Here is a 17319-nt window from a genome sequence, read left to right on the forward strand (position 1 = left end):
AAACTAAAATCAGATATCCTTTATTAGCCCTAATTCTCAGCAAAATTTACTTTCTGCTCCTGCCCACCAATTCCGAGCTCCACTCTGATGTTTTGATTCACTGAGGTTATGATGTCATCACCCCTCTTTCTTTTTAAACTGGAAGAATTAATTAAACCTGATTTAATTTGTCATTCCTACCTACAGAATGAAGTCAAAAATTAAAAACAAGATTGCAAGGACTCTGCCCTACTAGACTCAGTTAAAAATATTTTCACATAGAAGTATAAAATTTACTTTTCATAGAAGTTTTTGTATTCATATATACATTGATATATTTTGAGACAAAGTGGTACACATGAAGGAAAAAGGAAGAAGTTAGGGTTGGCAGGAAAATCCCTGATAGGTAAGAGGAGGCACTCAGGGACTTGTACTATTGCATCTGCCCACCTGGGAATTCCTGAGAAAAATGATGGCAATGGCAGCCTCATTAAAGATCTATTGTTTACTGAGTAGGGACTCTTGGTTTGAAAGTGTCGGGGGAAGAGGGAGAATCTCCCTCTGCCCTTTCCCTTAAGGTTCTTCTGGCTGGCCAAATAATTAACAAGACAGGTTAGCAGGAGAAAATAATACCAAGTTTAATAACATGTATACATGGGAGAAACTCCGAAATGAGCAACTCGCCCCTCTGTCTAAGCTGCTTGCTTAAGTATTGCAGCTAAAGGCGAGGAACGTGTTGGGGTTGGGTAGTGGCCTGGGACTTCAGAGGGCAGGAGGACAATTCTTTTCAGGGTCATCTATAGATAATGTGGTCAGGGAGAGACAAAGTTTTTGATAAAAGGGGCTTGGTGCCTTTCCTGTTATAACCTCTACCCTACATTATCTTTCTAGCCATCATGATAGAAGATCTGTTCCAGGAAGGAGCCACCATGTCAAATTCTTTAGGTAGTTAGTGGGGGAGGTCAAATGTCCCTCAGAGAAAACAATCAAGGTAAAGAGATATATTTTAGGGTGGCCAAATCTTGATCTCCCACAGTCCCGCCTTTGAAACTAAAAGTTTCACAGTCCTTTTGAAACTTAAAGAAGTTTCATAGTCTAGAAGCTGAGTTGGTAGATTTTTTCATCTCACTGAACACATTTCTTAGTCCTGATAATAGATCAGTTTAATTAAGTTCATTTTAGAAGGTGGTGATGCAGGTGGGCTCTCAAGGTTAGGCTTTATATTGTGGAAGCAAGCAATCAAGTATTTAATAGAAGCGTTTGTATGTAAACAAAAGAAAAACAAGGTTAATGGTTGGAGCAAATTGTAAACCAGTTTTTGAGTTCAGAGGACAGCCAGTGAAGAAGAATTTTAGATGTCAGCGTCAAAGTATCTTTTGCAGTTTAAAATGTCTCTGATGGTGTCGTCAGGTCATCTCTTAAGTTTATATCAAGTTCATCAGCTTCAGTTTGTAAGGCTTCAGGAAAAAGGGCAGGTTCAGTTCTCAGTGATTTCAAATGAAAATGATGGAAAAAATCAAAAACGTTAGTTTGGACATCTGTAGCCAGATATTTCAGGAGACTAGAAGAAATCAGGATCCAGTCCAGTCAACAGATATAAAACAAAAACCTCAAAAGACAGCAAAACTAGGATCTAATATCCGCAAACTTATACTGAAATAGTTTTTACTGAAATATAATTTTTCTCTCTAAAATCACCCTCATTTTTATTAAGATAGCAAAATTAAAACTAGTTTGCAAAATAAGTCTAGTTCCAATAGAGTTGGCTCAATTATTTACATAAGTACAGCAAGAATAGCAGTTGATCACTTAGGCTCTTTTAAATCTGCTTTGCTGGAACTTTTTATAAGGAATCTCACATTGAACTTTAAAGGTCTCTCGAGGCCAGGAAAGCCAAGCCAAGGATTTTGTCATCAGACTTTGCCTGCAATACCTATAGATTTGGGTGAATTCCTCTATTCCGAGGTTTCCCCAAAATATTTCAAGATTCCTTGTACCTGCCAGATAAGTGACATTCTTTACTTATCCTGCTAAGTGCTGCTTGGAACACATGGTACCAGGCCAATATTTCCACGTGGCTTTATTCCATAAAGTCCAATCTTCATTCCTCAAAAGCTGTATGGTTATATCACAAATATGATGTTCCAGTCACAACCTTGGTAATATAACCAGTGTTTCCAGTTGTGTCCTGTTATAAGGAGAACAGATTCTTATTGAACTTATGCAGATAACTATATTGCCATGAAAACAACAATATTCACTTACTAAGAGTTTCTAAATTCGAGGGATCAGGTAGAGAGAAAAAGATAAATATTTCAATTTTACTTACAAAAGTATCATTTACCAAATTGCTATAAGTCATAGCTAGCTCAGGAGAAAAGAGAAAAAGTTTTCTTTAAATCTGAAAAAAACAAAACATTAAAAATTCAGCAATACTTCAAACGAAAAATCATAAAAATTATAATCATCCTTATCAGTTCATTCAGTCCTGTATAATCCATTTTTGATCCCAATCTTTTTGTTAGCAGCTTCATGAAGTCAGTTTCTCCATCAGATTTCTGTAATTTTTTTTTTTTACCAAGTTCAGTTTTATGATCAGAAAGTTTGTCAGAAACCTGTATTCCAGTGTAAATATCAGAGTCCTTTCCATGAATTTTTCTGAAGTTGAAACATATTTTGCAAAAGCATTAGAGCAAAGAAATAAGTCTATAAACAACAAGACCTCAAAATGGCAATTGACAAGGAAATTTGGTTAATTTTGTGACATACAACACTTTAAAATAATAATAACCAGAATTATGACTGATAACCAGGACAGATCAGAATTTCAGTAATGTTATACAATTTTAAAACACCTATGTCAATAACATTTGCCCACATAATAGCACCTAAGCAGGCTTATCATCACTGGTCTGACAATGCTTTCCATGTAATTGAACATTTGAATAAGCCTAATAAGTTTAGTATCTTCCTCCTTATAGGAAGAGAGCAAATTTCTTTGAGAAGTTCCAGGGCCCTTTGAAAATTCCCAAAGAAATAAAAGTTAAAAAAAGACTTTAAGATATGAATTTTGGGGGAGCTTGTCAAAAATATAAACAATCAAAGCAAACAGAGCATTAACAGTCCAAAAGTCTTTTTTTTTTTTTTTTATAATTTTATTTATTTATTTTTTTCCCCCAAAGCCCCAGTAGATAGTTGTATGTCATAGCTGCACATCCTTCTAGTTGCTGTATGTGGGACGTGGCCTCAGCATGGCTGGGGAAGCGGTGCGTCGGTGCACGCCCGGGATCCGAACCCCGGGCGCCAGTAGCGGAGTGCGCACACTTAACCGCTAAGCCACGGGGCCGGCCCAACAGTCCAAAAGTCTTAATAGAGAGACCTCAGTCTTTTGAATGTAGGAAATTATTTTAACAGTTTTTTTTTTTTTTTTTTTTTGGTAGACTTACTCAAAGGTAAAGAAAAATCTTTTATAACCTCTTTATCAAGTTTAAGCAAATTATCCTTTTACGAGAAATTTCAATTTTGCACCAGCTTACTTCTGCTATTAAAACTCATTTACTTAATTAAATTCATTTCAATCTTAGCCAACTTGACCATGTAAAAACACCTTTTCCAGAATTCCTCTTCCACAAACCTTCTATAACTTTCTTTTTATATTCAGAATTTGTCTCATGTCTTTCTTTTCCCTTCTAGTACTTGAGGACAAATTTATCTTTCTTAATCAATCAAACAAAATATTTCCATTCTTTGTTTTTTCTTTATTTATTTTACTTTCCCTGTACACAGACATATTTTTCTTAATATTTAGTAGCTTTAATCACATATATTAATTAGAAATTTTAACCTTTAGAAATCTTAATTTGTAAGTAAAAACTAAGTAAACAATTATAAACTTTCATTTACATTAGTATCTTGTGGCTTGGAAAATTTATAAACACTTCATAACTTCTAGAAACACATTACTTTATAGTACAATCTTTTAATAAAACACATGTTTACCAATAGACCCAAAACACCTTTTAGTTTTCCTGTAATGAAAAGCCAAAAGTAGACAAATGTACATTTAGCAATCAGTGTCTAATATCTTATCTTATTTGGAAATGATGATACTCAGAGAATTTTTATCATAAAACTTAGCAAAACTCTCAAGTTTTAGGTCACCAAAAAGAGTTTGGAAGCTGTAACCACCATAACACATAATTATTGTTTAAAGTTCATCTAACATTCATCTTTTTCACAACTATTTAGTTACTTATTCCCAATAATTATTTAGATTGCCTACAAGACTTCATAAGACTTCAGATAAAATTAGCCATCATTTAAATTACTATTTTTGTTAACCAGTTCTGTAATAGAAATAACATCAGTTTTTTTTTCTACGAAGTTTTATGTAAATTTCATCACCTCTTATACCTTTAAACATAATTATCATTAAGATTTTTATCAATAGGTCTTGGTCTTCTAATTTTGGACAAGAGAAGCATTCCCAGTCAGACATTTTAAAACATACTCAGGCAAAGTTGATGTAACCTCTTTGTATAAAATTAGCTCAAACATTCCAACCTTTATAATCTTATCAACACTTACACTTTTACATGTTCTCAATTCAATTGTAACCTGAGTCAAGGTCTGAAGGCTATTTAAATTTTTCCCTTCCTTTTTCTGGCCTTTTCTTAGGTACCAAATAAATAATTATGTGAGAGCTCTCAAAACATTTTTTTTTCCCAATTTAGAAGTTTTCCCAATTCAAAGGATCCGTCGTCTGGCCATTGACGAGTAGGATCTTCATTTGTATATTTATTCCAATAGTGACTCGAACCAATAAGCCTTTTTAAGGAAAGACCTGGAGGTAACTTTCCACGCTTAGAATAAATCTACCATGGACACAAGAGACGTCCCTGGTGAGGGTGCAGATGATGTAGCCCCCGTGATCCACAGAATTCACTCCCAAAGATATTCAGAGAAAGTAAAGACCTTTGTTGCACAGGTGGTAAGGATGGTGTAGTGAAAACGGTGTCTCCGGTCTCCCACAACAGTGTGGGACGCCTCCAGTCACAGACCCGCTAATCTGTGACGCCGGGCAGGGGATACTGGAATGGGATTTTTCCAGCACTAACAAGCAACGAAGGTAAAGACGACAAAAGCCCTTATGGACTGGGCCTTTTATGACAAACTCCCCTGAGATCTTGGCACAGCCGGACAAAGAGACAGTTCGGAACCCCAGTCTACTCGACTGGCCACCAAGGTGCACTCCGGTAAATGCACCTTCCGTATGGTGGAGACCAAGGAGAAGATTCTCACTGGTCACAAAGCCAAGTTTTCTCAGGACATAGAACAAGACAGAGACTACTCTGGGAGGAAAAGGGATCAAGATCAAAACCAAGAGTACTCTACCAAATTTAAACCAAGAGTCACTAAAAGCCCAAGAAACTAGTTTCCCAAATATTTTCTCCTGACAATCTAAATTTAGAAAGAGAAAAAATTCTCACCATTTCCTTCCGCTGGACTCCGCAGATAGAGATTCCGGGAGGCTGACGTGGTAAGAAGTCTTACCTTTTGCTGGCTTTCGTCAGGCGTTCCCGTATCTCATCATCTGCAGTAGTCCAGGGAGAAGGCAGGTCTTCCAGCCGGAGAAGGCAACTTGCCAGCCAGTGTGGATCCTGCCGACTACGCCAAAACTGTCGGGGGGAAGAGGGAGAATCTCCCTCTGCCCTTTCCCTTAAGGTTCTTCTGGCTGGCCAAATAATTAACAAGACAGGTTAGCAGGAGAAAATAATACCAAGTTTAATAACATGTATACATGGGAGAAACTCCGAAATGAGCAACTCGCCCCTCTGTCTAAGCTGCTTGCTTAAGTATTGCAGCTAAAGGCGAGGAACGTGTTGGGGTTGGGTAGTGGCCTGGGACTTCAGAGGGCAGGAGGACAATTCTTTTCAGGGTCATCTATAGATAATGTGGTCAGGGAGAGACAAAGTTTTTGATAAAAGGGGCTTGGTGCCTTTCCTGTTATAACCTCTACCCTACATTATCTTTCTAGCCATCATGATAGAAGATCTGTTCCAGGAAGGAGCCACCATGTCAAATTCTTTAGGTAGTTAGTGGGGGAGGTCAAATGTCCCTCAGAGAAAACAATCAAGGTAAAGAGATATATTTTAGGGTGGCCAAATCTTGATCTCCCACAAAAGTTTGTAGTCAGAGAATTTCTTTTAATTCTAAAGTAGATCCCATTTTGTGACTATTTCTCATAGTAACTAATATACCATTTATAATGGAAGTTTGCTTTTTGTATTCCTTTTGAAGGGGTAAAGACTGACTAGTTTTCTTTTTTGAGGTCCCTGTGAAAAAAATTTTAAGAGTTTGTATATTTTTCCTCTTCACTTAATGCACCTCCCCCCACTGCTCCAGAATGGGTTAGCAGTTTAAGTAGTCTTTATTATGTAAAGTAAAGCAATGTAAAATCGATGCATTTTTAAGTTTATTTAAAACTGACAGCAGTACTGTGTAAGAAATATACCTTTTCATCCAGGAATGTAATGTTAATGATGAATCTATGAAACTTGGAGGAAACAATACCAGTGAAAAGGCAGATGGACTAATCAAAGGTAAACTTTAATTTTCAACATGACCCTATATTTGATTTAGATTTTTCCAATTTAATGATGTAATTCCAGCTCTGTCTTTATACTGTACAGAAATTTCAGATCTCTTTTTCTAAAGAACCTCATGAGGACTGGTAGTGAGGAAAAATTTCATTGAGGAGGTGACGATGGAATTGGGTGGTAGAAGTACACCAGTCAGAGAAGCTGAGTAGTAAGAGCATTTTTGGTTGAGAAAAAATCCCATGGAAGGCCAGTTAAAAAAACCCCAAAACGTAGAGCATATGTTGTTCTGGGACCTCAGAGTAGTTTATGGTATTTATTTATAATGTAGTGTGCATGGATAACAGCAGATAAGGATAGAAAGATAGGGTAGAGCCAAATTCTGAAGTCAGAGGAGAAATCAAAAGAGATCTCTGGATTTAGCAGTTATATGGCTGGATTTAGCAGTTCACAAAAATTAATTTCTGAAGATTGGTTAGAACAGAGCAAGACAGGAAATACTTTAAGATAACAAGAGTAGGTGAAGAATTAGGAATAAAAATTGTAGGAAAATTGGGAGTTTATAGAAGGTGACATCTGATTTATTTTTGTAAAGTGAAGTAGGAGTTAAGAATCTAGACAAAGGATCCAAAGTAGTATAGATCATTCTGAGTGGATAGGGAGGCTGTGTGATATGTAAAAGAGTTGCTAACTGACACAAGGCAGCGACAACCTTGAGGTTTGAAAATGTAAATTTATAATCCCACCTATTTATTGTTCATTTTTTTCCAGCAGCTCTCAGCTTCCTTGGTACAGCAGGAAATTCAGCTAGTGTGGGGATTGGCTGGGTGACTACAGGAAAAGACTGGGTAAAAGAAATTGAGGGTACTTCTTAGTAAGACAGTACTAGGTTAGGAAATAAGTAGAGAGAGGAGCTGGCTGATTGACTGAAAGAACAAGAATGAAGATATTAAGATGGTTGAACTACTAAGTTGGAAAACCAGGGTTTTTAAGAAGGATACTGCTAGTCTAAGACAATTTACTAATACTTTATGTTTGTCCTTTTCTTTGAAATGGAAGGATCTAGATGTAGTGGAGAAACCAGTATTTCAGATGTCAAGGGAAAGAATAAATATCCCAAGTCAGAATTGTCTAGTTCCCGCCCCAAAAGGTAAACTCTATTATGGTTTGATTATATGTAATATGTTTGTTTAAACTCTTTCTCCATTTTATTATATATAGGAGAGAGAGAGATGAATGATCATTATATCTCAGTTACATAGTTCTTTCAAATACATTCTTTTATTTGAAACTGCCAAAATCACTGTGACTTAGGCAGGTAGGCTGTTCTCATTTTATAGGTGAAAAATAATAATCTATAAAAGAAGTGAATTGGTAATTTTTAATCACTTGTCTTTCTACTGCTTTTTTCCTGTTTCTTTCACGTAGCAACTAAGATCTAGCTCCTTGGGTTTTTTGTTTTTGTTGAGATTTGAGAAGAGTTTTGTTCATGACTTTGAAGAGATGAAAACTGATGCATATTTATTGGATGGCTTGACAAAAGCGCTCTGCTCATCTCGGTTCTTTCTTCACCTTTAGTGAAAATAAGACATGATAAAGTTATTAATGGAGAGTATTATGTTAACAAGTTAAGTCAATGAATAAAAACACACAATGCCCCTCTCATCTCAAGTTGAATCTGTTAACTTTATAAATTTCATTTACCCTCTGAAGTAGATCTAAATACTTGGCTTTTGTTGTGTTATATTGTCCACCATCAGTATCTGTAGGCGTGACCTCAAATTTGAATCTCTTAGCTATTCACCGACAGAGATCTCCAAACTGGGGCTTTGTTAATTGTTCTCTATTATTAATATCCATCTGAACTGAGCACAAAACTAGGACTCATTGGTTTCCCTTTAATCTGGTTCTCAAATCTTAAAACTCTGAACTGACCATGAGCTTGGGCAGCAGAGTACTATTAGGTGGACCAGATCAGATTATAGAACATGAAAGTAATAATAATGAGGACAGGGAAAGACTAATAAGAGCGAACACATATATAGCTAATACATATATGCTTACTATGCAAGAGGCACTATTCTAGGGGGTTTGCATGCAGTAACACATTTTATCCTATGAAGTGGATTGTATTTTTCTTCCTATTTTTCAAATGAGGAAACTGAGGCATAGAAGAATATTAGGTGACTTGCCTAAGGTCACATAACCAGTAAGTGCGGAACGGGGGTTTGAATCTAGACAGTCTGACTCCAGAGTCCATTCTTCTGAGGCACTTAACCAATGTACTGTACTGCTTCTACACAAAATTTATGAAATTCTTCATTGTGAAAGAATTATATTTTTGCCTCTTAGGTGCTTATATCATTATATTGTGTGGAAGTGTTTTCTTTGATAAGAGTCATTTCTTTTTTATTCTAGTTTTATGTAAGTGTTTTAATTGAATATTGAATTTAGTATTGAAATGATTACTATTTTTAGAATGGTTTACTTTCTCAAATTTATTTTAATAGTAGTAGTACTGCATTTTGTATAGTAAATGCGTGTGGTTATGAAAACAAAATGCTTTTATCAAATCCAACTTTAATTTGTCAAATAAAAAGTTTTCCTTGAAATTTTTTTGAAAAAGAAACAGGCAAGACAATAGCATTTGTATTGTATTTAATAAATGTATGTTTTTATATCTCATTTTGTTTTGAGTTGATAAAAAAATTTGTGTATACTTAATTTTAGAAGAAAAACTGCTGTCCAGTACACTGAAAGCAGTGATTCAGAGGAAACTGAGACAAGTGAATTGCCGCAGAAAATGAAAGGTAATAAGTGGATTTAATTTGATAATGCTCCTGTATTCTAATTTCCTAGTGTGACCATTTTTATATTTGGTTTTGTTTATAGGCAAACTGAAAAATGCAGAGTCAGAGACTAAAAGCAGAGTAAAAGGTATTTGTATACATCTCAGTATCCATAATCTACACTTAAAGGTTATTAAAGTAAAACTCTAGTGATTTGTATCTCTCTAGCTTGGAATTCTTCAGTTATAGGTCTTAAATTTGACTGCTGTTTACATTTGAACTTCATGGAGCTTATTACCAAGGGTGTTAAATGAATGAGGCAAGTTGAAAGAATAGTTTCAAATTAAAATCTAAGGGACAATATTTAAACCAACTTTAAACAAAATAATTCCCTACTGCTTATAAAATGACTTCAATAAAACCTTATTCATATATGTATAAATTATAATTACACAAATGGAGTGGGAATGCCTTCTTGGCAATACTGTTATTGCTAGTTTGAATTATCATACATATGTAGAAATAATCAGTATCTTTACTTTTTTCTTTATCTTTATTTATTTATTTTTAATTTTTTGTTTATTGCAGTAACATTGGTTTATAACATTGTATAAATTTCAGGTGTACATCATTATACTTCTATTTCTGCATAGATTACATCATGTTCACCACCCAAATACTAACTACAACCCATCACCACACACTTGTGCCGAATTATCCTTTTCGCCCTCCTCCCTCCCCCCTTCCCCTCTGGTAACCACCAATCCAATCTCTGTCTCTGTGTGTTTGTTTGTTGTTGTTACTATGTACTACTTAATGAGGGATATCTTACGGTATTTGACCTTCTCTCTCTGACTTATTTCACTTTGCATGATACCTTCAGTATCCTTCCATGTTGTCACAAATGGCTGGATTTCATCGTTTCTTATGCTTTACTTGCTTTTCCTTTAAATCAGGTGTTCCTATTAGTTGAGGAATTGTATTGCATTTGAAAAATAACTCATCACCACTGACTGACCTGAAAATTTGGCAGCCTCATCATTAGAAGTGAAACACCTGTTTCCTTGAAAAAAATTCTCCTTTTACCTGGGAGCCAGATCACTTTGCATATGGCTGCTCCTACTTTCACATCTCTTCCTCAAGAGAAGCAACAATTTATTACAAATGACTACATTCCTTCTCTGAGCTGGAAAGATATGCTTAGTGTCAGAAGAGGCAGTTTTGGTTACCAGATATTATTTTATTTAATACTGTAAGCTCTTAAGATAGTGTGGAAGAGGTATTCTATTTCCTGTCCTTAGAGAGTACCTGTACCTAAGCACAAGAGAGAATGAGTTTTTAATATCTTGATGATTCTCTGGTTTTTACTTCAGCAGGATCTTCTAAAGTTAAAGAAGATGTAGAGTTTGCATGTGCATTTACTTCATCTACTCCTGCAACAAAAAAGAAGATATTGAAAAAGGGTCAGTATATCTGCTGGTTTTTTATCTTTTGTTTTTTCTATTTTTCAATGGAAAAAATTTTAAATGAGAAAAGTTATAAAACCATACTACAAGAAGTTTGGAAAGTAGAGAAAAGAAAAAAATACATAATCCTATTTTTATTTATTTTCATTTATTTATTTTTATTTTATTGTGAGGAACATCAGCCCTGAGCTAACATCCATGCCAATCCTCCTCTTTTTGCTGAGGAAGATTGGCCCTGGGCTAACATCCGTGCCCATCTCCCTCCACTTTATATGGGACGCCGCCACAGCATGGCCTGACAAGCGGTGCGTCAGTGCGCGCCTGGGATCCAAACCCGGGCTGCCAGCAGCGGAGCGCGTGCACTTAACCGCTACGCCATGGAGCCGGCCCCATAATCCCATTTTTAAAAAAGTGCATTTTGGTGTGTTTTCCTTCTAGTACCTTTTCCTAGCCTGTTTGTTTTAGTTAGGTCAAAAATATGATGGGAGGAGGTCCCTTACTCATCTGAGTAGCAGAAATATTTCTTCTAGGGAAGGCACAGAGCCATTTATGACTGCTTTAAAACTTAATTTAATTTGTATTAATTTAAATTACAATGAGGACTTAATTCTTGGTATGAGTAGAGTATGCTTTTTATTTAAGAATGTTAGTGATATTTATTATAATTTTGTATTTTGTAATTCATAGGTAAACAACACTCCTTAAGAGTCTAAGTATTTGAGATGGGAAGAGATTGAACTAGGAGGAGATCTGGGACAAGTTATATCTATGCACCTTAGGCCCCTCTGTTTTACGTGTTGGGGATATAGCAGACAAAAGTCTGTTTGCATGGAGCTACGTCTAATGATGGGAGAAACAAAATAAACAAGTAAACACATAATTTTAAATAAAAATTGTTGTGAAGAAAATAAAGGAGGATAGTGAAATAAAGATTGACTGAAAGGTCCTGTTTAAAAAGATGATATTTCAGCTAACATAGAATGATGAGAAGGAGATAACTTTTGGTCTAAGAATCAGACATTAGGAATAGAAAATATAGGCATTGCAGATAGATTACTTTTGACCCTTGTTTTAGAAATTTTAAGAAATTTGGAACTTTCAGTCGAGAGAATTAGCATAGAATTGAGACAGAATTAAGTTCACACAAAAAAGTATCCCTTTCTGTTGCAGACAACATAGCTGTAATACAAGAGAGAAACTTAAAAAGTCATAGCTGTGATAAAACCGAAAACATATTTCTGGAAGAGAAGCAGAATAGAAACAAAAATCATTGAGTGGAGATGGAAGCCATATCTTGTGGTAGAGAGTGATTTCTTAAGTAAGACACAAAAAGTCATAAGGAAAAGATTGATTAAATTCTACAAGATTTTAAATTTCCATGTATCAAAAGGCACCATAAACAAAGTGAAAATTGATAAAGCTGAAGAAGATTTTTGTGATAAGTGTAACTTACAAAGAATTAGTATCTAGAATTTGTAAAGAACTCTTTAGAAAAAGACCACTCAATAGGAGAGTAGCCACAGTTATGCACCACATAACGTTTCCGTCAGTCATGGACCCCATATATGGTAGTGGTCTCATAAGATTAGTACCATATGGCCTAGGTATATAGTATTCTGTACCATCTAGGTGTGTGTAAGTACACTTGATGATGTTCTCACAACAACGAAATCACCTAATGATGCATTTCTCAGAACATTTCTCCTTCCTTAAGTGGTACATGACTATAAATGTATAGTCCACAGAAAGAAAAGCCAAATAACCAACAAACATAGGAAAAGATATGCAGACTCAGTCATTGGGGAAATGCAACTTAAAAGAACAGTGAGGCACCATCTCACCCATCATATTTAAAAAACTTTTAAAAATCTCGCAGTGCCAAATATAGGCAAGGTTGTGCAGTAATAGGAACTCGCATGCATTGTGGATGGAAGTGTAAATTACCACGGAGAACAAACAGGCCAAATATAATGAAGCTAAAAATACACCACCTAGAACTCTGTATAGATATGTACAAGGAAACATGAACAAATAGTTTTCATTGCCACGTTAGTTTAGTGAAATATTGGAAATAATGTAAGTACTGTCCAATAGGGAAATGGGAAATAAAATTGTGGTGTATCTTTACATAGGCTGCTGAGTGTCCTCACAACATGGCAGCTGGCTTCCCCCAAAGGGAGCAATCGGAGAGAAAAGCAGAAAGAGGGAGAGAGCACCTAAGACAGAAGCTGCATCTTTTGTAACTTAATGTCAAAAGTGATTTACCATCACTTCTGCCATATCCTATTGGTCACACAGACCAACTCTAGTAGAGTGTGGGAGGGGACTACACAAGGTTGTGACTTTCAGGAAGTGGATATCATTGGGGGCCATCTTGGAGTCTGGCTACCACATTAACTATAGTATAGATTCAGAAAACTGCATAAAACAATGTTCATTTTAAGGAATAACTTAATAAATGTTAGGAGATATTCCAAATATCCTCCTTGTGCCCCCTCCCAGTCACAGTCCTCTACCTCCCCCCATAAATAATCGCTATCTGAATTTTTAGTTGTTCAAAGTGGCATGGTAAAATCTAGTTCCTGTTACTTTGTCATGGCTGGAAACAGAAGTCCATTTGCTTCATTTTTTTTTTTTTGTGAGGAGCATCGGCCCTGAGCAAACATCTGCTAATCCTCCTCTTTTTGCAGAGGAAGACTAGCCCTGGGCTAACATCCGTGCCCATCTTCCTCCATTTTACATGGGACGCCGCCACAGCATGGCTTGATAAGCGGTGTGTCGGTGCACGCCCGAGATCCGAACCGGCAAACCCTGGGCCACCACAGCGGAGCGTGCACACTTAACCGCTTGCGCCGCTGGGCCAGCCCCCGTCTGCTTCATTTTAATTCTTCCTGATTTCTCTTTTCATAGAGGCACATTACTGTCATCTCTTTATTGACTTCATACATATTTGGGAAAAAACAGCTAAAGGCTGTGTCACTGATTCATTCTTTCAGGAGCATCTGCAGCGGAGAGTTCAAAGAAAACTGATGTTGAAGAGAGACCAAGAACAACACTGATCATCTGTCCACTTTCTGTGTTAAGCAACTGGATTGTAAGTCTTCACAGCCCTTTAAAAATGTGATATAATTTATATTTGGCATAGACAATAAAAAGTATTCTGTTAAAGAGTTGTTTATTGGGAGAAATATGTTTGACCAGCGCTTTGTATCTAAATTCAAATAATCCTTAGGTGAATTAGGGTTATGTGTGCGGAATTGAAGTAATTTTTCTTTGAAGATTTATAGTAGAGAAAGAAACATGATTAATTGCTATCATAAGATTTGGTTTATACTTCGCCTCTGCCATTCCTGTCCCCCAAAGTAGGAAAGGTATATAATTTGACTACTATATTTATGAAATATTGGGACCTCTTTTCTAAGAACTCCACTAACAGTAACTTTTGTTTTTATAACAACTTGTAACATTTAGTGAGCTCTTCTGTGCTCAGTTTTTCCCTAAGCTCTTTTCATAGATTTTCTGATTTAATCCTCACAACTATTATTCTCATTTTCCAGGTGACCAAATTGAAACAAAGAGAAATTAAATAACTTGCTTAAAGTCATCCAGCTAATAAATGATGGAGCTGGGATATAGTCTCCAACATCCAACATTCTGACTTAGAGCCTATGCTTTTAAGGCTACCCACCAGAAAATTTTGTCTTGTCTTTTTTTTTTTCTTCCATATTGCTTTTCTGTTCTAAAACATTACATTGGAATGGGATCTCTTTATGTATTATGTGTAAGGAGCAGCTTGGTTCTGTTTCCTTTCCAGTTTGAGCTTCAAGCGGCATGTTACAATGAAATAATGACTCTGGTGGAAGCACTGTGAACTTAAAGACCACTGGGTGTGAACTTCCATTCTTGCCACCTCCGAGTTTATCTGCATCTCTCCTGGCCTTTCCTCTTCTAATCTTAAGAGCTGGAAGAGGTCCTACTCTTTGTAAGATGAATACCTTAGTCTGTACATTGGAGTCCATCTCTTCCCACTTTTGAATTTTGTCTGTTATTTTTCTCCTGGCCTGGTTGTTCAGTCTCCCCACTGGCTCTTTCATTAAACATACTCATATCTTTTTCCTTTTTAAATACCTTCTCTTGATTAGGTCTCACCTTTAAATTGCTACTCTTCTGCCTTTCCTTCACTGTCATACCTCTTGGGGTTTACTTTTCACTTTGCCCTTTTACTTTTCACTTACTGCTTAACTCGTTGTAATCTGGCTTCTGCCACCAGTTCTCTAAATTGCATTGGAAAAGATAAATAGTTAATTGTCAAATTGTCAAATTCCATGGCCTCTTTCATTTCTTTTTGACTTTTATATAGCCTTGCCTGCTTTACCTGCTATCTTCTTATTGTAAGTTTTTGGTTTAATTATTTTAAAAAATTTACACCTTCTCCTGATTAGTGTGTCATTTTTCCTCTTAGGACCAGAATGAGTTTTAGTGCTGTCTCGCTCTTCTTATATTCCAGCAAAACTATGCTCTTTCTTTTTATGTTTGCTCCCTTGTGGGAAGGGCAGTACATGGGTACTTGAATGGCAGTTACGGGGTGAGGTTTAGAAGTATTAATGGAGGTATGAACAGTAGAACTGTGATTCTTTAAGAGCTTGGGGGTGTGGATATGTATTTTAAAAATGGGTAATGAGTATTTCGTTATAATTTTATATTGGGGAAACAATAAAAGTTTTGGTAATATAAACTTCATAAAGGAAACCTTAGCAAATGCTTGCCTACTTGAGGTTATAGAAAAATTGATTTTTAAAGGAATGAGGGATGGTTGGGCATTTAGGGATTCCTGGTCAAGAATTAGAATTTCGTAACCTCTCGACAAGCTACTCTTCCCAGCCCCCAAATAAATGACCTAGCACCCTAATGAGCAGGCTAGAACTACCTTATCTTCCCCTTTTTTGGCTTCAAACATGGGAAAGAATCCAGTTAAAGGAGTAAGATACCAATTCCACTTCCACCACATACTTTTTCTGGATATTTAGACAAGTTACTTATCCTCCCGGTGGAAAATGAAACAATATTAATGCTTATTTCGTACACACACACACACACACACACAACCTAGCACAATGACTAGAAACTCTATTATTATAGTTCTCTTTCTCCAGAAAAGTTAACTTTCTTCTATTTCAAGTCTAATCTTTCCACAAATATGCTCTGTTCCATTTAAAGACAACCATTGATTCAGTTTTTTTATATTGAATTCTTTCTCCTTTCCGTTTCCACGAGATTTGTTGATAGAATTCTCTGCATTTTCACCTTTACTCTTTCCTGTTTTATCCTCTCTTCTCTGTATTTTTGCCTTTACTGTTTCAGGTTTTATTCTTTCTTCAGCCCCACAGTATGGTTTTTGCTTCCACCCTCTGTAGAAACTCTCTTTGTGAAGGCCTTCAGTGACTTCGTGGTTGCCATGTCTAGTGAGTTCCCTTTTTCTTTTCTTCTGCCCTGATTTTGTTTCCCTTTTATTACTTTTTGTTATGTCTTATTTTGTAAGCCATCTTTAAACATTTTTGTAAAGAGAAGGAATGAACATAAATTGCAAATTAAAAGATCGATCTTGTATTCCTTTTTGAAACTTTGATATTTTTTGGCCCCCCCCAAATTTTGTTTGCTCCCCCAACATTCTGACCACTGTTTTTCTCCACCTCTATTTTTCTCTCATGGTTCCTAGTTAGTCTGCCTTTTTTTTCTTCCTCTTAAAGCATGGGTTGTTTTTTTAATTATGAAAATTTTTATGAGATCTCCATTTACTCATCAAGATTCAGGAATTTCAGGTTTGCCACATTTGCTTTATTTTTTTCTTTACTGGAATATTTTGAATCATATCCCAGACATCATGTCATATCTCCCAATAAAAGCATAAGCCTGCACTTTAAATATTGGTATTCTGTAGGCTCTGTCCCTAACCTTTTTTTCTCATTTTCCATGTTCTCCTTAGAAAATCTTACTCATTCCTATAGCTTCATGTACTGTCTGCTGATAATTTTAAAGTCCATATCTACACTTGCATTACAGGCCAATATTTAAATTTTCCTAGTATACTTCTCCAGTCAGGTATTCTGTAGTGAACAAAAACTTTGTGTCTGAAATAATAATACATTCTCATTATCTCTTTCTCATGTTTATACCTGCTTTTGCCTTCTTTTTAAAAATTTCCCTATATCTTTATCACACAATTCTTCTAGGCAGTCATTTTAAGTATCAGAAGCTTCTTTGTCTTTTCCTTTTTCTTCACATCCCATATTTAGTCCTCAAGTCCCATCAGTCCCTTCTTTGAAGTGTCTTTCACACTTATTCTTTCTATTCTGTTGTTATTTCTTCCATTCTGGTTTAGGGCCTCATCATCTCTCACCTAATAGTTTCCCAGCTGTCTCTCCCAGGTGTCTTCTGTCTGCAATTTAATCATGATATTTTTTTCAGCTGAGAATCTCCCAGATCTGT

The 17319-nt window shown here is 35.9% G+C and overlaps 1 protein-coding gene across 5 annotated transcripts in view; it reads left to right on the forward strand.

The window, feature by feature from the left end:
- HLTF (helicase like transcription factor) overlaps nucleotides 1-17319 on the forward strand; it is a 55658-nt gene that overhangs the window by 18162 nt on the left and 20177 nt on the right. For 3 of the 5 annotated variants that reach the window (XM_087430411.1, XM_087430408.1, XM_087430409.1), the window contains exons 9-14: nucleotides 6506-6581; nucleotides 7638-7728; nucleotides 9309-9388; nucleotides 9471-9515; nucleotides 10741-10830; nucleotides 13830-13927. In XM_087430411.1, the coding sequence (XP_087286537.1) occupies nucleotides 6506-6581; nucleotides 7638-7728; nucleotides 9309-9388; nucleotides 9471-9515; nucleotides 10741-10830; nucleotides 13830-13927 (480 nt within the window). The remainder of the gene's footprint in view (nucleotides 1-6505; nucleotides 6582-7637; nucleotides 7729-9308; nucleotides 9389-9470; nucleotides 9516-10740; nucleotides 10831-13829; nucleotides 13928-17319) is intronic. The other 2 variants (XM_014788925.2, XM_087430410.1) reach the window with 1 other exon arrangement.

The sequence above is a fragment of the Ceratotherium simum genome, chromosome 5 (assembly GCF_057802395.1).
Source record: "Ceratotherium simum simum isolate JZ-2026a chromosome 5, ASM5780239v1, whole genome shotgun sequence".
NCBI lineage: Eukaryota > Metazoa > Chordata > Mammalia > Perissodactyla > Rhinocerotidae > Ceratotherium > Ceratotherium simum.